The sequence below is a fragment of the Halichoerus grypus genome, chromosome 10 (assembly GCF_964656455.1).
Source record: "Halichoerus grypus chromosome 10, mHalGry1.hap1.1, whole genome shotgun sequence".
Taxonomy (NCBI): domain Eukaryota; kingdom Metazoa; phylum Chordata; class Mammalia; order Carnivora; family Phocidae; genus Halichoerus; species Halichoerus grypus.
Window position 1 is genome coordinate 137843862 of NC_135721.1, and position 24401 is coordinate 137868262.

General features: G+C 58.9%; 1 protein-coding gene and 2 long non-coding RNA genes across 3 annotated transcripts in view; 1 reads left to right on the forward strand and 2 right to left on the reverse strand.

The window, feature by feature from the left end:
* The window catches only part of NTSR1 (neurotensin receptor 1), a 45863-nt gene extending 40468 nt beyond the window's left edge, over positions 1 to 5395 (forward strand). The window contains exons 3-4 of the mRNA XM_036105386.2: positions 1560 to 1650; positions 3049 to 5395. Of these exons, the coding sequence (XP_035961279.1) occupies positions 1560 to 1650; positions 3049 to 3298 (341 nt within the window). The 3' untranslated portion in view covers positions 3299 to 5395. The remainder of the gene's footprint in view (positions 1 to 1559; positions 1651 to 3048) is intronic.
* Positions 5396 to 7843: 2448 nt separating this feature from the next.
* On the reverse strand, positions 7844 to 9035 carry LOC144379181 (uncharacterized). Its single transcript, XR_013441551.1, has 3 exons — positions 8938 to 9035; positions 8762 to 8843; positions 7844 to 7945 (listed from the first exon to the last, which is right to left on the reverse strand). It is a non-coding gene; the product is annotated as an uncharacterized LOC144379181 (long non-coding RNA).
* Positions 9036 to 9108: 73 nt separating this feature from the next.
* Positions 9109 to 13056, reverse strand: LOC144379182 (uncharacterized). The gene is made up of 3 exons (XR_013441552.1): positions 12598 to 13056; positions 10790 to 10904; positions 9109 to 9140 (listed from the first exon to the last, which is right to left on the reverse strand). It is a non-coding gene; the product is annotated as an uncharacterized LOC144379182 (long non-coding RNA).
* Positions 13057 to 24401: the final 11345 nt, after the last annotated feature.

Genomic DNA, 24401 nt, shown 5'->3' on the forward strand with positions numbered 1-24401 from the left:
GAGCATGATGTCCTTAAGGTTCATCCACGTCGTGGCAGGTGTCAGAATGTCCTTTCTTCTTAAGGCTGAGTATACTCCAGAGTCTGGATAGACTGTATTTATCCATCAGGTGTGGGTGGACACCCGGGTTGCTTCTGCCGTTTGGCCATCGTGAACAGTGCTACGGGCGTACAAACATCTGGTTGAGTCCCTGCTTTCAATGCTTTGGGGACTATACTCAGGAGTAGAATTGCTAGATCATATGGTAATTCTACTTTTAATTTTTTGAAGAATTTCCATACTGTTTCCCAAAGTGGATATACAATTTTGCATTCCCACCAACCATGCAGGAAGGTTCTCATTTCTCCACATCTGCACCAAAAATCACCATTTTCTCAGGGTTTGGGGTTTGTTTGTTTTTTTTTATAATAGTCATCCTAGGTGTGAGATGGTATCCTAGTGTGGTTTTGGTTTGCATTTATCACATGATGAGTGATGTTGAGCCCTTTTTCATGTGCTGATTAACCATTTGTGTATCTTCTTTGGAGAAATGTCTGTTCAAGTTCTTTGCCCATTTTTAAGTGTGTAATTGGGTTGTTTGATTTTTGCTATTGAATTTTCATTTTCTGTGTGTCCTGGATATTAATCCCTGATCAAATGTGTGATGCAAATACTTTCTCCTGTTCTGTGTGTTACCCATTCGCTCTGTTGACTGTGTCCTTTGATGCATAGTTTGTTAATTTTTATGTAGTCTGGAGCATCTGCTTTTCCTTTTGTTGTCTGTGCCTTTGGTCCTATATCCAAGAAGTTACTGCCAGATCCAGTGTTGTCAAGTTGGTGCCCGTCATTTTCCTCTAAGAATTTTGTACTCTTAACTCCTCCATTTAGATCTTTGATCCATTTTGAGCTAATTCTGTGTAAGGTGTGAGGTAGGGGTCCAGCTTCCTTCTTCTGCACGTGGCTGTCCCGTTTTCCCCGTATTGTTTCCAGTACAATGGTCTGGGCAGCCTTCTAGGAAATCATGTGCCCATATCTGTGAGGGTTATTTCTGGGCTCTCTGTCTGTCCCATGGTCTCTATGTCTGTCTTTAGGCCAATGGCACACTGTTTTGACTACTGCAGCTTGGTGGTAAGTTTTGAAATCAGGACACGAGAGTCCTCCAGCTTTGTTCTTCCTTCTCAAGATTGTTTCAGGTGCCCCTCAAGACTCCACATGAATCTTAAGATGGGTTTTTCTATTTTAGCAAAAAAGGTCATCAGCATTTTGAGAGAGGTTGCATGGAGTCTGTAATTGTGGGTAGCACGGACTTTTTTTTTTTTTTTTTAAGATTTTATTTATTTATTTGACAGAGAGAGACACAGCCAGAGAGGGAACACAAGCAGGGGGAGTGGGAGAGGGAGAAGCAGGCTTCCCGCGGAGCAGGGACCCCGATGCAGGGCTCGATCCCAGGACCCTGGGATCATGACCCGAGCTGAAGGCAGACGCTTAATGACTGAGCCACCCAGGCGCCCTAGCACTGACATTTTAACAGTGTTAAGTCCCTGTGCACAGAACAGGACCCATGTCTCTCTGTGTCTCAGGGGCTGTGGTCATCGCCTTCGTCGTCTGCTGGCTGCCCTACCACGTGCGGCGCCTCATGTTCTGCTACATTTCCGATAAGCAGTGGACCCTGTGAGTACCAGGAGCCTGGGACAGAGGGGGGAGGCTCAGGCTGGGAGAAGCTCCCCAAAACAGGTTGGCATGGGAGGTGGGGGCGCTGACCAGAGCAGCTCAGGGCAAGGGTACAGGTCAGGGGTCCCCACGGGTTCGTGGTGTGTCCGTGAATGGGCTGGGGAAGGAAGAAGGCCACGGAGGGACAGACGCCACGGGGCAGGTTACAGCGGAAAAGGAAAGCAGCCCCTAAGAGAGTGGGAACGAGACAAGTTTGGAGACATCTGGAGAGTGACAAGGAAGGGCTGGCTCTGCTGGATTTGGGGGGCGGTGATGGCACTGTGTGGGCATCCTAGACCACACCCCGGCTGGGGGAGTCGCTAGGCGCACCCCCCGGACTCAGGGAGAGCCACACCCACGCTGTGCCCTATCGCAACCCAAGGACACACAGCAAAATCAGTAAAAGGAAAAGCCTGCGGAGGAGTCTGGGAGACCAGACACGGCTTCCAGAACCCCCTCCCCAGGCTAATTGCCCCAGAAGCAGCTGAGGCCACGTGAGAAATGCTGTCTCCCGGGAAGCTCGCCAGAGGCCCAGCGCCCAGGGCTTCTGCTGGGGGCCAGTCACGTAAGCACCCCTGGCTGGCGAGTGCCCAAATTCCAGACTCCCGGGGGAAGGAGCTGCTCGGTGTCAACCACGTTGTTTGCACAAACAGTTTAGGCCCAGGGAGCCCCTCCTCTCAGGGGACAGTGAATCCCTGAAATCCAAGCTCCCAGACAGTGGCGAGGCCAGCCTGGCCAGGAGGCCCTTCTGAGAGAGCAGCCCTGGGCCCACCATGGGAACTTTTTTCTGCACAGCCAGAGCCTGGGCTGCCAGGTTCTTCTCAGTGCCGAGGAACCACTGGGGAGGGCGGATCTAGCACAGAGGAGAAGGTGCACGTAGCAGAGCACAGCCCCAAGGGTAGGGTTTCTGAAACTCAGGGCTGCCTGCTGGTAAAGTGAGCTGCCTGGTGAGGGAGTGAGATCCCTGGGAGTGGAGGCAAGCAAGCTGAGGGTGAGGTATGCAGCTGCCCAGGAGGCAAGGAAGGGGTTCCTGCCCTGGCTGTTCAGTGGAGGCCGGGGACCAGCCGCTCCCTGCAGCCCTGGCATGCCGGGACTCTGCACAGGGCAGGCCAGGGGTCCTGCAGGGAGAGGTGGAGACGGGCCCGGCAGGGCAACCACAACCCAGCTCCGCAGACTGGTGCCAGTGGGAGTGCAGGCAGAACTTCCAACTTCTCCAGAGAAGCCAGAACCTGGAATTTATGAAACATCCCATGTCAAAAAATTTACAAGTAGTTCTTACGATTTTTGTCCCAAGCCCACGGCGTGGGCGGCCACGGGGTCCGTGCCGGTCTGAGCGCCTCTCCCTCACCGCCCCCCCAGGTTCCTCTACGACTTCTACCACTACTTCTACATGCTGACCAACGCGCTCTTCTACGTCAGCTCCGCCATCAACCCTGTCCTCTACAACCTGGTCTCCGCCAACTTCCGCCAGGCCTTTCTGTCCACCCTGGCCTGCCTCTGTCCCTTGTGGGGGCGCAGGAGGGAGAGGCCAGCCTTCTCCAGGAAGACCAACAGCGTGTCCAGCAACCACACCTTCTCCAGCAACGTCACTCGGGAGACGCTGTATTAGAGCGGGGCGGGGGGCCCGAGGAAGGGGCGGCCGCTTGGCCTCCACCCCCCACCGTGGCCCCCCGGCTCCGGGGGGCAGGGATGGGGCTCCGCAGAGGCCTCGGACCTGGCGCCCACCCCCAGGGGCCCTCATTACTTTCAGCGTCTCCCTCAGCCCGCCCCACCCCTCCCTCGGGGCCTCTTTGAAAGCCAGGGAGAGATTGCTCCTCTCCGGGATCCAGAAAGGGCCTTTAATGAGGAGAAATTAGTGGTGGGTGAAAGGCAGACTTCTTTGTTCCCACACCACTGGGCGTTCAGAGAGGACAGAAATGAAAGACACAGGCCTGGCTGGGCGGGCGAGGGGAGGCAGCGGCCCCGAGAGGCGGGGGCGCTGGGAGGAGTCCGGCTGGCGGGGCCGTCGCGGGCATCCAGGCTCCCGGGAAGCTTTGATGTGTCCCGAAGGACAGCCCAGGGGTCGGCTGGGTCAGGCACCAGCCAGACCCAGGCCTCTCCCTCCTCCTCGCCAAGACGGCCAGGCTCTGCAGGGACGCCGGCCAGCGGGGGCTTGGCAGAGGCCAGGCCAGCGGAGTTCTGCGTCCTCACACCCGCCCGGCGGCCCAAGCCAGGCCGGGGACGTCCCCATGGGCATTTTTGCTCCCGCTGCGCGGGTGAGCTTCCTGAGGGGAAGGGGGGCTCCCTGAAGGGCAGAGGTGATGGCCAGGTCCCAGAGAGGTGCCATTTGCAGGGACTCAGCCACAGGTGAGGAGGAGGAGCCTGGGCGCCCGTAGCCTGCGGGCAGCCAGGCCGAGGCCCAGCGTCGTGGATCACGGCCGAGCCCCGAGCACCCGGAAAGGCAGGCGCCTCCTTGATCTGTAAGAGCCGGTCTCCAGACAGGATGGCCTGTCCTGGTCTTGGCCCTAGAAGGTCCCCTGAGCCAGGGGAAGCAGATCCCAGATGAGCTGCCCTGGGTAAGCTGACTGGGAGCGGCAGAAGGGCCCGGAAAATGAAATACAGGCTTTGTTTAAAGTAGGTTCTCACCGTCCTGAGGGAGACTGTCAGGCCCACAGCTGTGAGCTGCACTGACTCAGGACGCAGGAGGCCTGGTCCGCATCCCAGGGCACCGGGACTTGATCCCCCACCCATAAAAATGACAAGCTGGAGAGTCCAGTCTCCACGGCGGCTTTGGATCTGGGCCCCCAACGTGAACCCCACAGGATCCTTCTCCAAGCCACAGGACCTTTCCCGGGCAGTCGGCCCACTGCCGGTCCGTGGCCAGGCAACCCTCCCATGACCTGGGGGCCACCCGCACGGGGGATGAGGCCCGCCCAGATCTCACACACAGGCACCTGCTCTGGGCGGGTGAGTGGGACCCCTGGGCCCTGCCAGGCAGGCAGCGAGTGGTCATCAGTTCGGCAACGGCTGAGGCCAGGCCCAGGCAGTGGGCATCGGACAAGGGCCTGGACTCCTCCTGACGGGCCCTCAGGCACCCCCCACCCCCTGCCGGCCCCTCGGGCACACCTGATCCTCAGAGTCTCGGTTCTGCCCCCTGACGAGTGCGCGTGGTGGTTCAGCCCCTTCGGCGGGGCTGACGGTGCCGGTCCTGGAGGACCCAGCCCGGAATGGACGGAAGAGACGGTTCCCTGGGGTGGGGGCAGATCAACTAGGGATGGGGACCCCCACCAACCCAGGGCCTCCTAGACGCAGCTGGGCCAGGGTGTGCACTGTGGCCCCCAGCCGATTTTACTGTTGTGGTCCCCACGTTCCCCTGTGCCCCGCGGAGTCAGCGGCTGGCCGCGTCCCGCTGTGGCCCCCCCGCTGTTCTCAGCAGCCAGGGGCCTGCTTGGCTGCTCAGTAGTGATGCTGAAAGCCCTTCATGTCGCTCACACAGACATGCCCCAGCCCTCACTGTGACATCCCGCCGTCGGCAAGAACAAAGCCCCGAGTCTCTTAATAAAGGAGACTGTGGCCCCCGCGGTTGGAGTCTTCTGTCGGGCGCCGGGGGGCCTGCTTGCACCCATTTGTTCACTCACACATTTATTCAGCAGGCATTTACGGGCGCGGCAGACAGCCCTGCACTGGGACCCTTGTACCCAAACCACGCGGGCTTTGCTCACGTCTCCCAAAGGCTGGGGGACTAGGGACCGCGATCCCCCCAGCTCAGGTCCTGCCCCCACTGGAGCGTCAAGAAGCAGCAAAAGAGGAAGGAACTGGTGCAGAAGACCCCATACGCCACGGGGTCCCCTCGAGGCCTGGAGTCAGGGAGACCCGGGTCCACGCTGGCTACGTGACGAACGCCCGGCCTGCCCTGAGCCCGTTTCCCGCTCCGTGGGCTGGGCACAGAGGGGGCCACATGACGGGCCTGCGCGGTCCTGCGAGTGGTGGACTCTGGCCCCTCCAGCCAGCCCAGAAAATTGAGGGAAGGAAGTCGGCTTCCCGCCAGGGGTCAGTGGTTGGGGGGACACTTGGGAACCCATCCCCTGACACAGCTGCCCCCCTTGTCTCCTCTCCGGCTTCCCCTTCCAGGCCTGCACCTCTCATGGCAGTGTCCCCACGGAGTCCAGCCTGGGGGACGAGCAGCATCGTCCCAGGCTGTGGGGCCGCAGGGAGGGCCCTCTGTCCTGCCTCCTCGAATGTCCTCAGCCGGAGGAGCCGGCTGGCCTCAGAACCACCGCACACCTGGAGGCCAGCTTGCCAGGCCCAGCCCACCCCGTGTGCACGCGCAGAAGCCCCAGGACGCGGGGCCTGCGCCTGCAACAGCTTCTCTTGCAGAGTCCCACGCCCGCCCTTCGCTCATTCATTCACTCACTCATCGATTCAGCTGCTGGGAGCAGAGGCCCATGCCTGCCCTTCCCTTCATTCATTCATTCACTCACTCACTCATTCACCTGCTAACTGCTCCTCAAGGCCTGGCTTTCTCAAAGCTGACTTGCTGCTCCATATTCTGATTGGCACAGGGAGGAGGTGTGAGGCTCTGGATGCTCCCATCTCTGCTGTAGGAGTCACCTGCCCCTCGTCAGCAGGGGAGTCTCAGGACTCCCCTTCACTCCCAGGGTGAGGGGCTCACTGGCCAGCTCCAATAGGTGCACTGACATCACACAAGAATATCCAAAGGAGTGAAACTCTAATGGTAGAATTCAGGGCAGCCAAGGAGAAAAAAGTTGGGGGACAGTGGGCAGGCAGTCTGCAACCCTGACCGCAGGTCCGTGCCACTTTCCCATGAGTCCAGAGCCCTAGACAAGCCCCTCCTGCAAGTTTCCTGAGCTTGGATCCCCGTTGTCCCTGCGCACAGGAGAGGAATCCACCCTCCCGGCTCTCCTGGAGGCATCCTGGCCTATTACCATCACTAGGCAACAGGAGGAGGGCTTGGGAGGGAATTCCATACGTTTAAACATACACTCAAAGGAAAACGCGGCCGTCAGCCTGGGCCTGCTGCTGGAGCCTGAGCTCGGGACAAGCTCCCCCCGCACCCTCTCCCTCCTCCCACTGCCCCAATTATGATTTGAATTCCAGTTTTTATCAGAACTCCATGGAAACCAGGTCCAGGCTGAATTTATGAAGGGAATGACGGTGTAGAGACGACAAGGGGGAGGCCAGGCGCCAGAGTCGGGAAGCGAGAACCCACCGTGCTGCACGTGGAGGGGGGCACACGCGTGTGCGCCCACGCACACACATGCACCCACACGCGAGGGCACTGGCCCTTTGCCCCGTTGGGCCTTCTCCCACGGTGCTGCGAGGCTGCCAGCTGCAGCCTGAGGCCCAGCTTCCGAGGTGCAGACCGCGGGTGCCTGGGCCTCTCGGCTCCCGCCTTCCCCACTCGCTTCAGGATGACGAGCCATGTGGGGGCCTCGCACTGCTCTAGGAAGCCCCTGGGGAAGGCCCAGCCAGGCCCAGAACCGGGGCAAGACCTGTCAGCTCAGCCCCAGCCACCCCGACCTGTCAACTCTGACAGGACCCCTTGGGGAGCGGCGGCAGGGACGGGCGCCAGGCCTCAGTCACCCCGCGCCCGGGCCTCGTTGGCAGCCGCTGACTCACACAGGGGCTCTGAGGCCCACACCCCAGGGAAGCGTTTTTTTTTTTAAGATTTTATTTATTTATTTGAGTGAGAGAGAGCACAAGCAGGGGAACAGGCAGAGGGAGAAGCAGGCTCCCCGCCGAGCAGGGAGCCCGACGCGGGGCTCGATCCCAAGACCCCGGGGTCATGGACTGAGCCACCCAGGCGCCCGGGGAGTCTTGTTCTCATCCCCAAGCAGGGTTCTCGCGGTCTTGTTTCAGCTGGGAGTTGAACAGGAGCGCCTGGGCTGTCTCTCAGGACGCAATGAGAAACGCTAAGCCCACCATCTGGGTTTCAGCCAGACCCCTGCCCTCACATGCTGATCTTTGCCCACACAGAGCTGGTGCTTCCTAGATGCTCAGAAAATCTAATGAGCGAACCAACAGGCAAGCATCCGCGTCCCTCGCCGGTTCCTGCTGGGGCTGTAGGGCCCTCGTCACTAACACACGGCGCCCGGAACTTCACGGACACACAAGGTGGACTCGAGGCAAAGCCGGACCCACTGTGGCGTCCCCTGGAATGACACAGCCCCAGGTCTGCAGCCCCCAGCACAGCTCAGCAAACCTCCCTCCAGCCCGGAGCCAGACGAACATGCACAGAACATTCCGGCAAGCATTCCTGTAAGGAAGCAATCCTGTAGTGAGGATGGACGGTAGCCAAGGGGGCTGCGGCTGGTCTGGGTGCTGCTTGGCGTGGCGTGAGGGCACAAGTCCCCCGCCCCCGGGTGTCCCCTCGGGGCCCTGCAGGTTGGCCAGAAGACCTGAGGGGCTCCCAGGCCCCCTGTCTCTCAGGAAGCAAGAAGTTCCCCAATCTGAACAAAACTCCCAAAAGGACATTTTGCTCGCCGTCTGTTGTCAGCTAACCCCCTCGGTTTAGAGGCTCAATCCTCGGCCTCATTTGCCTCCCAAGACCCCGAGTGCCCGTGGGTATCCCAGGTTGGGGGCTCCACCCACCATCACTATGCTGGGAGGGAAGTCGGTCCCCAGCAGCCTCTGCAGGGTGGCCCGGACGAGCACGTGCCTCCGAGTCCCAGGGCGCCCAGCGGGGAGGGCAGGCCCCAGGTGCCGTGTGCGGCTGACACCTCCCCTCCCCACCCTGCTGGCGCCCCGGGATTGCCTCCCCGACCAGTGACTGGGTGGGTGGGACTCAGGGACTGGGTCACGAGGGCCCCGCTGCTGGCTGTCTGTGGGGCCAGAGCTGGGGAATGAAGGAGTCACTCAGGCAACATAAGGCTGCCCCACCAGTTCCTACCGAGCTAACCTTTCCCCTGAATCCACCTGCTGCTTATTTCCACCTGCTGGTATCACTGTGCACAGTCCTCGGGCTTTGCTCTTTGCTTTCCATCCAGAGTTTTTAGCTTTTAGTAATCCGTGGGACAGAACGTCTGCCTTCGGCTTTTTCCGTCTCACTTGGAGGTGTAAGCGTGCAACTTACTTTTTACACTTCTGACATCTCAGAGACTGTTCCAAATCTGCTCATTGAGAGGCACATCCTTCTTCCCACAACTGCGGATGTTCTGAATGGACACACCAGTGCATCATTTCCAGGCCTTCCCTCTCCCCAAGAAGCACAGAAGCTTGGCCCGTCTTCCCCTTTGCTCCTACACGCACCTGCTCCATCCATCCCTACGGTGGGATCGGAATTTCTGAGCCGCAGGGTCTGTGCATTTTTAATTTCACTGCTACAGCCGAACGCTTTCTGCAGATCCATGTCAGAGCACGTCCCCACCGGCGTCCAGGGGCTTGCCATGAAACTCTTCAGTCCCTCCAAAGAAGGTTCTGGAAGAATGTTCCATGACATTCTCTCTCTGCCCCTGGGAGTTCAGAGGAAAACGTCAGCCTCACTGAACCTCCAGCATGAGCCATTTCCTGTAATCTGTGCAGGGAGGCCGGCTTCCCTGGGGGTGCCTGTCACACACTCGAGCACCTGCAGCAGGCGGCCGGCTTCCCCGCCACCCCTCCCATCTCTGCTGGGGGGTTCCAGGGGGCAGAACTGCTTCGGGAACAGAAGGGGATCTGACCTTGTGTTGCTTATTTGCACAGGTGAACTGCAGCCCCAACCAAACCCTCCTGGTCCCACTGGAAATGACTCTCCTGACTCACCCCTTCCAAGCAGAGGCTCCCCCCACCTCCCAGGCAGCGATTTCCTGTATTGAGCCCTAGACGCTTGCCCAGAGGGCCTTTAGGAGACCACGCTGATTCTCTCTGAGTGTTTGTGTGTCTTGTCAACATGAGATGTGGTGGCTCAGAAATACTAAATGAAAATAATAATAATAATAAAATAACAGCTGGCCAAATCCTGAAATGCTGACGTTGCATGGAAGCTTCCAGAGAGCTGCCCCCTGCAGGGGCCGCGATGGGCAGAGGATGCCCGAGGCTGTCCCGGGAACTCCTGTGCCCCAGCCTGCACTGGGCGGTCCCGCAGGGCAGACAAGTGCCACGGCATCATCCCGTCATTTCACTGCTTTGCCTGACAAAGAGCTCTTGCAGGGGCCACCCTACCACCCGCCTAGTGGCCCACACATCTACCTGTCTGCCTCTTTACCCTTCACGGAGCGTAAGCCCCGCCCCTCAGTCGGGACAAGATAAGAGAGAGAGAACGGGAGAGAGAGGGGTGCCCCCCGCACTCCCTGCCTATCTAGCTGGCTGCGTGCACATTAGCTTTCAAGATGCAAACCTTTTTGCTTTGGGTAAACTGATCCATTCTCTCGTGGAAAATGTAAATGACGTGAAAGAGATGGGTCCCGAGTGCAGAGTTGCTTAGTCCCACCCAGAGATGATCCCTGCTGGCAGATGGGGAGCACGCTGCCTGGCCCGCGGCCGCACCAACCGCCGTACACACTCGTGTGCCCGGCCGGCAGGCGCGCTCTCACGCACGCGCTCCTGCGTGCCCCCACGCGGTGTAGCCCGTCACCCGCGCAGTGCTCTCTCCCGGTGCACACTGGCAAAGCCATGCTTTAGACACAAAGTTAAATTTCTGATACTCAGATGTTTCCAAAAGTAAAATGGCCTGTCTTAGGCAGAGTGAGGTCCCTGTCCCCGGACACTTGCCGTGTCTCTACGTGCCTCAGCTGACCTGGGGGAGCTCAGGCATGAGAATGGCCTTCCAGGTGTTCTGCCAGATGGGACGGGGGGGCCAGGCCTTCCTACCCACCCTTCCTTGTCTAGCCACAACTGAATGAGCCAGCGGGGGAGGGGGGGACGGGCACAGTGAGGAGGGGGCAGGACGGCAGAGAAACCCCTGCTGCGCTCTGGCCCGCGGGTGGCCTCGCAGTGGTCACTAAGCAGGAAGGGGGCAGTTCCTCCCACTGGTGAGGAAATGGAGTCCGGGAGGGAGACCCAGCGGCACCCCTCGGGGTCAGCAGCAAGGCAGAGGATGCTCTGCTCTCCCAGCTCTGGCCCAGCGTTCTTTCCACCAGGGGCCCTTCCGTGCCCCCCCAACCCTGGGCCGCATTCAGCCCACCTGCCCCCATGCCGGCGTCACTTTACTGTCCTTTCTCCCTCCTGATGCGCTTTTCCCTGGACGGCCAATGAGCACACAGCTTATGGCTTCTCCAGCCCCAAGTCATCTGAGGAGCCTGATGGAGACATGAAAACCCCATTTCAAAGTCATCTGTATCACGTCAAATTCCCACCCAAACCCCCAGCTCCCAATGCCCTCCAGGGAGCCCTGCCCAGACTGGGCCACCCATGGGGGATGGAGCCTCCAGCTCAGCAAGGAAGCAGAGCCCCCCACACCCCAGGCAGGCTGGTGGCTCTAATCCAGGGAGGCTGCTTGGGGGAAGCAGTGGAGGCGGCAGCCTCAGCCATGCTCCCCCAGAGCCCACCGAGTACGTGGAGATTCCCATGAACAGATTTACCTGAGCCCCTCCTGAGTGCCAGACCCCAGCTATGTGGGGACCCTGAGTTGAGCAGGGTGGGCCCTGGGGCTTCCAAGGAGGATGGATGGGAATCAGGAAAACAGAAAGGAGATAGGAGACTGGGGTGGGCAGTCAGGAGCAGACAGAGTGGCTGGGAGGAGCATGCTTCCCCGGGGTTGGGACAGTGGCCAGTGATCGCAGAAGGGAGCCAAGGGCAGTGGGAGGACGGGCGGGCAGGGCTGCACGACGCAGCTGGGGGCCTCGTTCTGAGCTTCTTGGGGCCGTGGGGGTGGGGGTGACATTAGAGCCCTCACAGAGCCCCCCCCATCCAGCCGTTGGCCCAGCCCTGCCGATGGGACCTGGCGTCCGACGGAGAGTGGTCAGCAGGGGGCCAGCACCGTGCGCTCTGTCTACCCACATCAGTCACTGCTCTTGGGCCCAAATTGCTCTAATCACGTCCTCCTCCCGGCAGTCAGGCTCCTCTGCTCATCCCTGTCATCCGTTCACATTAGAAAGTGACGCGTCAGTGGGGCCTCGAGGGGGAGAGGCTCTGCCCAGTCGCCCACACCCGATCTCCCCGGCAGAGCAGAGCCCCACCTCCCCTGCGGCAGCACGAGGCCCCTCCTGTCCTGCGGGGTGGCCCCACCTCCTGCCTGACCCCTCCAGGCCCCGAGCACCACAGGCTCCCCCATGTCTGACTCCGGTACCCTGGAACCTCCCACCTGACCCTGTGGCCCACCCTGCCAGTCTGTACGCTGGCTTCAGGGGCACCTACTCTAAGTGCCACGCCAGGGAAGGAGCCTGGATCGGGAGCCATGGGGGGAGGCCCTGGCAGCCCGGAACATCAGGCTGCCTCTCTGGGTCGGGACCCCTGAGTCAGGGCTCCAGGAGGGAGCCTGGGAAGTCTCGTGTGGACTGGCCCCTGCAGAGCCTCCCTGCAGCCCCGGGAGACTCACCCTCCTCACCATCCGTTTACAGGGGAGGGAGGGGCTGAGAGAGAGCCCCAAGCAGCCTGTCACCCCTGTCCCCTGCTGCTCTGGGAATTCAGCCTTGCTGGGAGTGGGCAGGAAATGAATTTTAAGGCCCTCTTTCCACCCTGGGTCCTGACCCGCCTCTTCCCCTGCCCCAACCCCAACCTGGCCTCACCCAATCGGAGCACCAAGAAGGGGGAGACATGGATTCTTGCATGATGAGGTGGGGTCTGTGATCCGGAGGCCTCTGTCCATCTAGGTCACCTCACAACGGTGAGCACGACAGACCCTGAATCCTGGGGGGGTCCTAGCCGCCCCTAGGATACCCTGTGCCTGCTGCCCCCACTCCCCAAACCTGCCTTCGCAACCTCCGCCTCTCCCCCGCCGCTCCCCCCGGGAGGGGCCGTCCCCGTCTGCAGCCCCCAGCACGCCCCACTTACCCAGAAGCGAGGTTTTAGCCCCATGATCCTGCTGGCCAACCATGGGGATAACGACCAAGAGCTGCATTTCTCCAGCGTGACGTCTGTGCTTGCCAATCTCCTGCAGTTGCCCGGTCCTGGCCGCGGCCCCGAGATCGAACGTCAGCACACCGAGTCACGGGGGCGCTGAGGACCCGGGGTGTCGGGCAGTCTGGACGGGATCGCCAGGCTGGGAGCCGAGGAGGCTGGGGCCTGGACCCAGGACCACCTGTGCCCTCAGCAGCCGAGGCCCCGGGACCCGCCCTGCTCCAGCTCCCGGAGCGGCAAGTACAAACACAACCATGAAAGAGACCCCTCCCCTTTCCTTCCAGCCTCCACTATAGAAAACTGGGAATTGTGAATTCCTTCTCAAAGGAGGTGACATTCCTTTGAGAGGTATATAAACCTTTTTAAAAGCTAAATAAACCTCTCACCAGCTTACAACCCAGGACTGTGCTTCTCAAGGACCCGGGAGCCGCCTCTCTGAAATAGATCCTCGAGGAAGGTGGCACCCCTCCCCCAGCCCAAAGGAGGTAGGAGCCTGACCCCCCAAACTCCCTCCTGCCATAAAGATGCGAGAGTTTAGTCCTCCTTCGATAAAGCCAGTGAACTGACACAGACGGTCACCCCAGTTACCAGGGGTTTGGGATGAAGCGCATGGGGTGGACGCTGCTGTGAAGCCCTCCTCCTTGAGAACTAGCCGAACAAGCTGGAGAACGTGTGTGCGATGGGTTGTGTGTTCTTGGCTCTAGAAAAGGGTGCGATTTTCTTCTGTCTTTGGCACCTCCTGGCAGATGGTCTGCGATGCACACTGCACTCTGGTTTAGTGCTCATTCGATAATGAAACTGTTCCCCTTCTCTTCCACCTCCATGGAGAGGTCTGCCCGGCTAGCCGATGTTGTTTTTAGTTCTATTTCCCCACAGGCCATGAGTCACTCCGACACCGTGGGCCCGGACTGCGTCCCTCCTCGCATCGCCCGGCTGCTTGCCAGTTTGAAGCTGCTAGACTGTGGGTTCTTGACTCTCTCACACACCCGTAGACATGGCATCTGAGAGAGGGGCATGTGCTGTACCCCAAGATGCTGACACCCCTAAAGATGAAGGGAAGCCCGGCACTGCCTCCCGCGGCCCCAGAACACGCAAGAGCACACGTCCCCAGGCAGCGGGGGCAGGGGGCCCAGCCAGCAGAGCTCACACATCATCACGGTTCATCCATCCAGAAAGCCAGCGCCATATGTAATCCGAGGAACCATGACAACAGCCGGTCACCTGCAAACCCCAGGCTGAGCTCGCAGTTCTTCAAAGGCAAGGGCCTGTAGGTGACTTTAAATGATTTTCCATTAATTACTTGCCAGGGAGCCCAAAATAGCTTCCCAATCTGCAGGTCTCCGTGTGAGCCCTCACTGCGACTTATAGCACCAGAGAGGGCCAAGCTGGTGCAGAGAAGTGTCCTTCCCCCTCTGCCCCCGACGGCCTCCCCAGAGGCAGCCCGGGAGGGTGTTTCTGTCCTGAAGGGAGAAGCCACCAGGACATGGGCAAACAGGTATGGCTTCTGTCAGTGCCGAGACCTGCGCATCCAGCTGCAGCTTTGGACGCTTCCACATCAGCCTCAGACGTGCCGCACTCTGGCGAAGGCTGCTGGTGTCTGCGGGAGGCGGGCCGGCCACCGACTCGCTGCAGCCGGGGAATGCGTCCCTGTCGCTAGCAGGGCACAGGCACTTTGCAGATGGACTAAGGCCCTAAACATTAAGGTAGGGAGAATATCCTGAATTTCCAGGCTGGCCCAAAATAGTCACACGAACCGTTAAAAGCAGAGAACCTTCTTGGGCATCTCCAGAGGCCGGATGGGAAGTCTTAGAGACCCGAACGTGGGAAAGACCCCGCTGCTTTCGCTGCCTTTGGAGATGGAGACAGAGGCCCAAGCCAGAGATGCCGGGGACAACCTCCGCCCACGGCCAGCAAGGACCCGGAGACTCAGTCCTACAGTCGCAAGGACCTGGATCCTGAGCACAGCCTGGATGAGCAAGCCCTGCCTTCTTCCCGGAGCCTCCCGATATGAGCCCAGCTGGTGGGACCCTGAGCAGAAGACCCAGCTGAGCCCACCAGAATCGGAGATAGGAATCGGAGATAGTAATCGGTGCTCTTGGACGCTGCTGTGTTTGTGGGGATTTGTTGCGGCCGCAGGAGGAAATGGAAATGGTGCCCTGCTGTGCAGCTTTGCTCCCACTCCTCAAACGGGGCCCTGCCAAAGCAAATGCAGGTTATTTTCAGTCTTTTGCTATTAAGAAAGCTTTGTCCCAGCACATTTCTCTGCAAGCGCATGTAAGGGAGGATAAGCCTGCTCATGAACCCTGAGCTAAGCTCCTCCCCTGGCCCAGTGCAGAGGCTGCTTCCACACACCATCATTCCCGGGACCGCCAGACCCAGGAATGCCCCAGCGCCCTCCCTGCAGGTGTACGCCGATTCTCAGAGCTTTGCAGGCATCACCTGCCTTGTCCTGAGCAGGCTACACCCTGGATCTGAGCTGGGGGCCATGGGTCAGACGGGGCAGGAGCCTTGGATCCCTGTCTTCAAGGAATGGACAGGTCTGAGCTCCCAAACCAGCAAGGCCCCACTCTCCATGGCATTCTGAGAGCTGTTCTTGAGGAAGATGGCTGTAGGGCAAGATGGGCCAGGACAGCAAGGTCACTGGTAAATGGACAGGGAAGGCAGAAGGCAGACATGGGAGGACAGATGCTCTAACCTAGCTGAGCCCCTGCCTGGGGCCCATGCCTTGCCAGTCCCTTCCTTCTGATGCTTTATAATGTGGCTCCTGGCTCCCGGTGCCTATCTGCTCTGCTGGCCACCCCTGCTGAGCCGTTGGCTTTCCCAGAAGGGTCCTTTGTGACCCCCAGGGTCCAGCTGTGACACAGGCTTAGCACTGGGGTCACTGGAAAGATTGTGTATGGATGGGCTGAATGTTCTGAGTCCCTTTCTTACTCAAGTCCAGGAGAAAGGGTTTGCTTTGCAGAAAAATGCTCCAGGTGATTTCTCAACAACACAGAGGGAGACTCCTCTGGTGGATATGCCAGGTCTCTGAGTCCTGGAATTGAGCAGGTTACGTCAAAAATGCAAAGGAAAGAGTTTTGGTCCAACATCTTGGCTTGGCCGTGTGTCCACCACACTGTGAAGTTGGATTCCTTCCCTCCTTCCGTCAGAGTTGCCCAGACTTGCCACATGACGGCTGTTGAGCTGTCTGATTTGGACACGGGTGGAGCCCCAGACCCCACAGAGGCAATCATTCCCAACCTCACAATCAGGTGGAGGAAAGAGAAGCCTTCAGGGGGAATCAAGTGTTGATTTTTATGGGAAACAGAATTCTCAGTGGCCAAGAATCAGGGTGTTGGGAAACGACACACAGAGAGAAAAATATTTGTGTCATTCACCACAATGCTGCAAAGAGGTGGGCAAACTGGGATGGCATGGACAGTACAGTTCCGAGGGGGAAAAATAGCTGTCAGATATGCAGAAAGATGGTAATGAACAAGAACTCCACGTGAACACCCTGTGGCCTCAGGGCAATTGAGCCTCCCACTGCTGCTGACACACTGGCCTTAGCCTTGTTACACTTTTCTTCACTACCAATGTATTATGTTCTCTTATCACCTGTCTCTCTTCTCTCCAGTGTGAGCTGTGTTCACTCCTCAGTGCCTGGCACATAGAGAGTTGGCACCCCTTAAATATTTGTGGAATGGATGGATAGATGGATGGTCAGTGGATGGATAGAGGATTGGGTGGAAGGGTAGTGGATGGATGGATGAATGGATGGATGGTAGGTGGGTGGATGGAAGGATGGATGGTGAATGGAAGAAGGATGGATGGTGGATGGAAGGACAGATGGATGGATGGATAGATGGATGGATGGATGATGGATGGTGGATGGATGGATGGATGGATGGTAGATGTATGGATGGGTAGTGGATGGATGGATAGATGGATAGGTGGATGGATGGATGGATGGTGGATGCATGGATGATGGATGGATGGATGGATGATGGATGAATAGGTGGATGGATGGTAGGTGGATGTATGGATGGATAGTGATGAATGAATGGATGGATAGGTGGTTGGATGGATGGATGGATGGATGGATAGGTGGATTTATGGTGGGTGGATAGGTGGATGTATGGATGGATAGTGATGAATGGATGGATGGATGGATGGATGGATGGATAGATGATGGATGGATGGTGGATGTATGGATGATGGATGTGGATGGGCAGGTAGGTGGATGGATGGATGATGGATGATGGATGGTGGATGGATGATGGAGATGGATAGATGGTGGATGGGTAGCAAAGAAGCTGTGCAGGACACTACAGGAAGAAGCCACTGTTCTTTTCATTGATTGTCTTGTCCCTCTATCTGCAGAGAGGCAACATGAGGAAGCTTCTTGCCTATAGAGCCAAAACAGCAGCTAATAACAAGGCCGGTGCCTGCCGAACTTTGCCAAGGAAATTTCCATTTGGAAATGAGGGTGGTGCTGGGTTTGGCAGCTGCACCATGAGGTGAACTGAAAGGATTTGCTGCTTGAGCACACACATCACCATCAGAACTTTCTGCCAGCAGCTTCAAGTTGGGGTGGGACAGTGATACGGCCATAGAACACGAGGGTGGAAAATCAGCCACAGGCCAAGCCCCAGACCCCATGCAGGCTGCCATAACAGGGAACCCCAAACAGGCCTAGCCCAGAAGCTGGAGATCCAAGCCCTTCCCACTGCTCCATCTACATGGTTCCTCCGTCGGTTAGGGGCTGCACATAGGAGGGACCTCTCACCCACTGGCCATCGTAGTGTGGGGGACAAGGGAGGAGCATGGCTTCAGAGAATAAGCATGTTTTCCTCGTCGCTTACAGTGGGAGTTGGGAGAAGGGGAAGGAGGAAGGATAGGGATGTGGGATGACGAGGTTGGCAGCAGACCCCCAGCACCCCAACCCACGACCAGGTGAGGAAGCAAGTAGCCCACACTCAGTTCTAGGCAGCATCCTCCTCCCTTCCTCTGGGGAAGCTCCTGAACTAGGAAATAAAGGGGCCCACCCCCCCCCCCCGACTGAAGCCCAGGTCCTCAGGGTGAGGGTGTGTCCTTTGATGACTTCATGGGACAGTATGATATGGCATGGTCTTGTGCTTGTAATCTTTCCCTAACAGGGAGGAGGGAAGGGGCTCTGTGTCCCACACTGGGAATTTTGGGGGGGCGGGCCTGTGAGTAATGCACCCCAAGCCTGCAAGGGCAGCTTCTTCCCCGAATCCTCCCCTCTTACCCAAACAGAGGCCCAGACAACCCAGTGGGCTCTAAGAGACCTGCACTCCTCTGGGGGCTGTCAACAACCAAGTTCTGGCCCAGAGACTGTGGCAGAAGTTTCATCTGCTGTGCTCAGACCGTGGTGGCCCCCGGGAGAGGCCGGCGGCAAGTCCCAGAGGAAGCATGCAATTTTCTGTCCACCCGCCAAGCCTCCCTAGATAAAAGCCAGAGGCATCAGCAACACCAGCGTGGCTCTCCAGCAGCGTGGCTCTCCAGCAGCGTGGCTCTCCACCAGCGTGGCTCTCCACCAGCGTGGCTCTCCAGCAGCGTGGCCCTCCAGCAGCGTGGCTCTCCAGCAGCGTGGCTCTCCAGCAGCGTGGCTCTCCACCAGCGTGGCCCTCCACCAGCGTGGCTCTCCACCAGCGTGGCTCTCCACCAGCGTGGCTCTCCAGCCGGGACCACCGGAGGACAGATTCTGCTCGGGTACCCAGCCAGGCAGACAAGCGACGCCCTCCCGCAGCTCCGCAGCAAGCAGACTGATGCGGGCTCAGGAGGCCTGTACAGGGCAGCTCGGAGCTCCAGAACCACCCGGGGCTCTGGGGTCAGCTCACCAGGCTGCGGCAGGCCAGGCCCTGACTGGCATTCCCGGGTTTTGGCTTAAGCAGCTTGCTGGTTTGCTCTGCCTCGCAGCCTGGAACCTGGTGGCTGAGGCCAGCTCTCAGCTTTGGCCGGCCACCATCTACACCAGAAGGGCGCTTGGCTCTGAGCCCAACTTGCGTCATCCCAAGGCTGGAGTTTGTCTCAGGAAAGGTCAGCATTTACCCCAGCATGAGCATCAGTTGGCCACTGGGACCGGCAGAGACACCAGCCTCAGGGGCACTTGGCCCAGGCCCAGGGGGGTGCCCTGTGTCGAGACGGAGCATGGGGCCCTGGGACCCAGTGCACAGAGCTCCAGGACAGGGAGCCCAGGCGGGAGGGCTTTCAGCCGGAGGCGCCGGCTGCATGTATGGACTATAGGGCCTGCTCAGCTATCCTGCTTCCCCTCCCCTTCGAGCCCAAGTGAGGCAGTGCGGACGCTCATTCTCACATGACCTGGAGTCACGTGGGTGCAGTGGAGACCCCCCCCCCTCCGGCCTCTCTCCCAACACATCAGCTTTCCTTAAGAAAAGGCCTTCTTCCCACCAAGACCCACCCAGCTGGGTGCCTATCAGCGTGAGCGCCCAGACTAAAGGAACAGAATCAGAGAACTGGGACCTCACTGCCCCAGGGCAGCCCCTGCTTCCCCTCAGCTCTGCGAGCGCAGGGCACTCCGTCATTCTGCACCCCCCCAAGGCTGCCAGGGTCCCTTCTGCTGCTTGTCTCCAAGAAGGGGCGTGAGGGAGGTGCCCTCCAGACGCGACAGGACAGGGCCCGGTGCGCACCCCGTGACTGCCATCGGAGAGAAGCTGCGGCTAACACCTGCCCTGCCAGGGCCCTCCCGGGTCATCACCTCCTCTGCCTCCCCAAACCCATCCTGGGCAAGAGCTGGCCCAGATGCCCAGCCGGCGGGAGCTGAGTGCCCAGAGGTGGACCAGATCTCAGCCATCACGCCCGACCTGGCGGAAGACGCACGCCCATCTGGGGGCAGCTCTCGGCAAGCACTCCATCCCGGGACAGACCACGGTAGTGGGGGGACCCATGGCACAAGATCACATGGTCATTTCTGCTAGTCCTGAAGCCACAGGGGCCCTCAGCGGCCCCCACAGCAGGGCAAGGGGGTGCCTCCCCTCCTGCCTAAACCAAGGGGGCAGCTGGCTCTCTGTGAGTGCGTCCCTCCAACCAGTGCTGGACCCTTTCTCTGCACGAGTCCCCAGGAACCCAGAGCAACGTCCTCCCCAAGGGCCTCCATACCCTTCTATGGATCTGTGTGGTCCCGGCAGAGACACCCCGTTGCTCAAGGAAGAGTGTACGTATGCTGACCACCACCTCCATCTACCAACGCTGGGGATTTCAAGTGAAATGAAGGCGATTTCATTGTAAGAAGTAGGTTTGGGATTCATTTGACCAGAAATGCTTACTCTGGAGCATCGAGAAAGCCAGGATTCGGGAATGAATCACGTACAAAGCTAGACAAATGCTGTTTGTGAAAAGCTGCCGGTGGGGTAGGTCTCCTTCACGTTTCTGTTTTCCTTTCCAAACTTTATGTATTTGTTTAAAGTTTTATTTTAAAAGAGTTTGAAGTTGAGCAGTTGCGTGGCTTAAGGAAGAGCCCCATGTGCTCCCAGGCTCACGGTCTTGCCTTCTTTCTTTCCAATCCCTCTCTCTGTGAACACTTTCTCTGGATCATTGGAGATGATTCTCTTTGTGTATTTTCATTTTTTTAGTAAAAGTGAACACTGAGTGGGTGGGGAAAGGTTAGACAGGGGAGCAGGCATGGTGACGGTCTCCCGGCTGGGTACTAGGCTCTGTCCCGAGCTGCGCGCCCCACTCACCCACTTGCGCAGGCAGGGCCCCGTTCCCCCCGCCACCCGCCCCAAGGCCCAGGGGCTGTGTCTCAGGCTTCCTCCTCATCCATCTGGGTTCCTGTGTCCCCGCGAAGCTCCTATGTTGAGAACCTAACGCCCAGGGTGATGGTGTTAGGACACGGGGTCTCTGGGAGGTGATGAGGTCGTGAGGGTGGAGCCCCCCACCCCTGGGCCTGGGGAGGACACAGCCTGGGCAGAGGCGGCACCCTGACCTCGGGGCTCCGGCCAGCGGCAGAGCGTGAGACGGGACGTCTGTGTGTGCGATGCGCGGCCGCTCCGCGGGAACGTTCCATCGGCGGCACCTTACCTCCTGGTCTCTCCGTGTATACGCGCTCTGAAAGGTGCTGTCCTTGGGGCACTTAGGCTCCTTCCTAACCACCGCCCACTCCCCAGCTTCCCTCGGTTGCAGCCTTATTCCTCATCTGGTGGATGCCTGCATAACTCTAAACAGCTCAGTGCGGGGGCCGTGATCCCAGCCCGCCCTGGAGGGCACTGTGGCCCCCCCTTTCTGCCCGGTGCCCACCCCACTGCCCTACAGGACATGTGCCCTCCACTCCACAACAAGCTCAGGCTGCCCGTTCGCCCTGTAGGGTGAGCATAACCCCGCAATGCTGGTCGTCTGCATTCAATGTTACGATGAGGTGTGAGGCTGTTGGGGCCCTGGGGGGAGGAAATTCTGTCCCCAGCCTTTCCACAGAAGCGGACTCCAGCCCGCCGGCTCCTGCACTCCCTTCGTGGGCTTGGGCGTCTGGCACGCCGCCCCCTGGCCGGCCCATGGCACCGCGTCCTCACACTAGACCAGGATGCAGGCTGGCGGGGGCTCTGGGCCCAGCAGGTGGGCCTTCTGCCCCAGTGCCGCTAGGTACACGTCCCCTCTGTGGTCCGTCCCGCCCAGGGCTCCAGCTGACGGCACTCAAACCCTCCTCTCCCTCCTCACAGTGGACGGAAGCTGCACGGAAGCCAGGAGGCTGCAGAGCCTGGCGCGGGGGCATCGGGGCATGGGCTTCTCTCCCAGGGCGACTTTTCTTGCCTATGAAACAGAATTGTTCCCTTGTACAAAGAGAACATTAGTCATTCTCCACGTTGACCCCACGAAGCATTTCCTTCTGTTGTACGGACACGGGGAAGCAGAGCTGGCCTTCGGAAGCTGAATGGATGGGGAAAGAGTCCATCTTTGAGCAATAAACCCGGCCCCTCGTCAGGCCCCTTGAAACGGACATGCAGCTGAAATGACCAGCAGCCCAGGCACAGTGTCCAGGGCATCTTACGGCGGTCACATCCCAGTCCTGTGGCGTTCTGGAGGTCGGAATTGTCCGGGGCCCCGGAGACCCAAGGAGGTGGGGGCAGCAATCAGAAATGCTGCAAGACCCTTGCCCTCAGATGGCCGGCAAACGCCTTCATCTTAAAAAGATAGAGGGGTTGGGGCTCCATGGGGCAGGAGCAGGGCTGGAGTTGGCTCTGAACCACCTCGGGGGCAGGAGGTCTCCAAAGCCAACATCCATAAAATACCATCTCTAGATCAACGGTCTGCTCCTTGTGCCCTAGGGCTGGGCCGTGTCTAGCGGGGAAGCTGAGAACAAACACCCGCCTGTGGTAGGGCTCCCGTCCCTGCACCCCTGCCCACGCTCTCCATGCCCTCAGCGCCCACACCCCTCCTGGACAAGGGCGACCCTACGAACTGGCCCGTAGGCTCCCTCGAGGCCGTGGGAAGAGAAGGAGGGGCAGATTGGTCAGTCCCCGCAGGGGGGACAAAATATGAGTACGGTCCCCCGGGACCCCCACTCTCAGGGAAGGTGAGAGAGTACAGGGTTGGCCCTCCACGGTCAAAGCCTGGCCCCCCAGCTGGTGTAGCAGACCACTTGCCCAAGGTTCCTGTGCCTCAGTTTCCCCACTCACAAAGGGGAGAAAAATAGCCACCTCTAAAAAATAAGCAGGGTACTTCCTGACGGCTTGGCTCCTACAGTCCAGGTGAGGCCATTGTGCTCACAGCTGTCCTCAGGGCCTGGCTCTGATGACCAAGGGCTTGGGAGGCCACGTGTCCCCAGACAGGCAGTAGACAGGAGGCTCAGCTTCCCCAAGAAACTGGAAAATGAAAAGGTGACCCAAAGCAGCTCAGCCTGGCCCCCATCCCGCCTCAAGGCCACTTGAGAACTGCAAGAGAGGCTGCTGGGTGGAACGCCCTCTGTGGTCCTCCCATGAAGACCCTGGAGGGCTGCTTCCCACAGAGTACTGGCCCCCCAGACCCGGACTCAGCAGGGCTGCACGTGTGCATGCATCTGCAGCTATGGGAGAATCTGCATTCCTGACAAGTCCCCTGTGTGATGCGAGCTGCTGCTGAGGGGCTGCCCTCTGAGAAGCCGGGCTGCCAGAACCCAGCCCTCCTCTGTGTGGTCCGTCCCAGAGCCCAGGGCCAGGAAGTGCACGCATGCACCCCACTCCAGGCACAAAGGACTTACCCATCAAGGGTAAGGTGGGGAGGTGATGAAATCGGCTGTTTTGTGTTCTTACCTGGGGGTCCTCTGCGCCCACAAGATCAGCGCCTGGGAAGCCAGGGCCTGGGGGCTGCCCTTGGCCATCACAGCCCGAGTCACTCACTCCCCCTACAAACCCTAAGGAGCGCCAGCAGGGACTGGGCCTCCCTGTCCCTCATTCACGAGGCTCACTTCAGTGAGAGGCAGTTGGGACGCCATGGGCCTGGCAGTCTCTCTATCGCAAGACAAATCAAGCTGCTGACCAGACCACCATTCGGGCAAAAGGAGGAGGATCATCAGGTACAATACAGAACACCCAGTTAGATTTGTACTTCAAATAGACAAAGAATAATATTGGATATAAGAATATCCACACAATATTTGAGCCATACCTATACTGTGAAATTATTCATTTCTTATCTGAAATTCAAATTTAACTGAGTATCATCCTTTATTTTTCTATGTTAAATCTAGCAACCCCACAAAGAAGGCGACACACCCCCTGACTGATCAGGAGTGACCAGCCGCTGAGCCTGGCCTCCCAGGGCTCCCCTCCTCCCCTGGGCCAGGCTGAGCCCTGCAGGCGACATGGCGGGGACAGTTCCTCATATGCCCGATGTGAAGAATTAGACTTTTTTTCAAAATGCCATGACAGGCCCCCTGGCCAGGTGCCAAGGGAATAGGAAAAGCCTTCACTTGGTTCCCAACTGCAGGTTTCTGAGAGGGGAGCGCTGGTTTGAGTCCAAACAGTGGGTGGGAGACGCCCCCTAGAGGTGTGACGGGTGGGCTGCAAGCCACAGCTAGCACGGAATGGGAGATTTCTGCCAACCCAGCGGGCGGTCACTGGGTCCCTTGGGCACCTCACACCTCTGAGGCCCCTCAGCCCAGGAACAGGGATAACGCTGCTGTCCTTCATGTCCAGATGTCAGCACAAGGCCCAAGGAGGCCCATGGCCGAGCAGGTGGACATGAGCCAGTGGGGCCCACAGCTGGCCTCCCAACTCTGAAAGCTGTGCTTTCCATGTCAGCGTATTCCTTCGGTGTCTGGGGGGCGAGCTCCACTGTGTGCGCCAGAGAGGAACGGTCCACAGGGCAGTGCCAGCCAAGCTGGTAGGATTCCATTTCTGTCCCAGAGACTGTCAGAGTCGAGGACAGTGTGCCCAAGAGAAGGCAGACACACAAGGGCATGTCTGACCAAAGCCTTCCAAACTCTCCTTCCTCTGAACCCAGCTCTCACAACCACGAACCAGGTGTCCCCTTGGGAGTGGAGGACAGGTGCCCTTTGATAAGCAATGGTCACTACCTTCCAGAGATGACATCAGCATCCCAGGCAAGAAACTCCACTTGGGCAGAACCCAGAGCTAGTCTTGGGAATAATTCATCGTAGCCAAACTCATACAAGACTGATGAATAAACCAGATGCTTTGTGTGTTCATTGGCCATGGGAGAGAGATCCCTTTCCAGGGCCTCGGTGTTTCCCATCTGGGGTCCAAGCCCCCCATTGCTGGGATTAAGATACTTGGGAGGCCTAC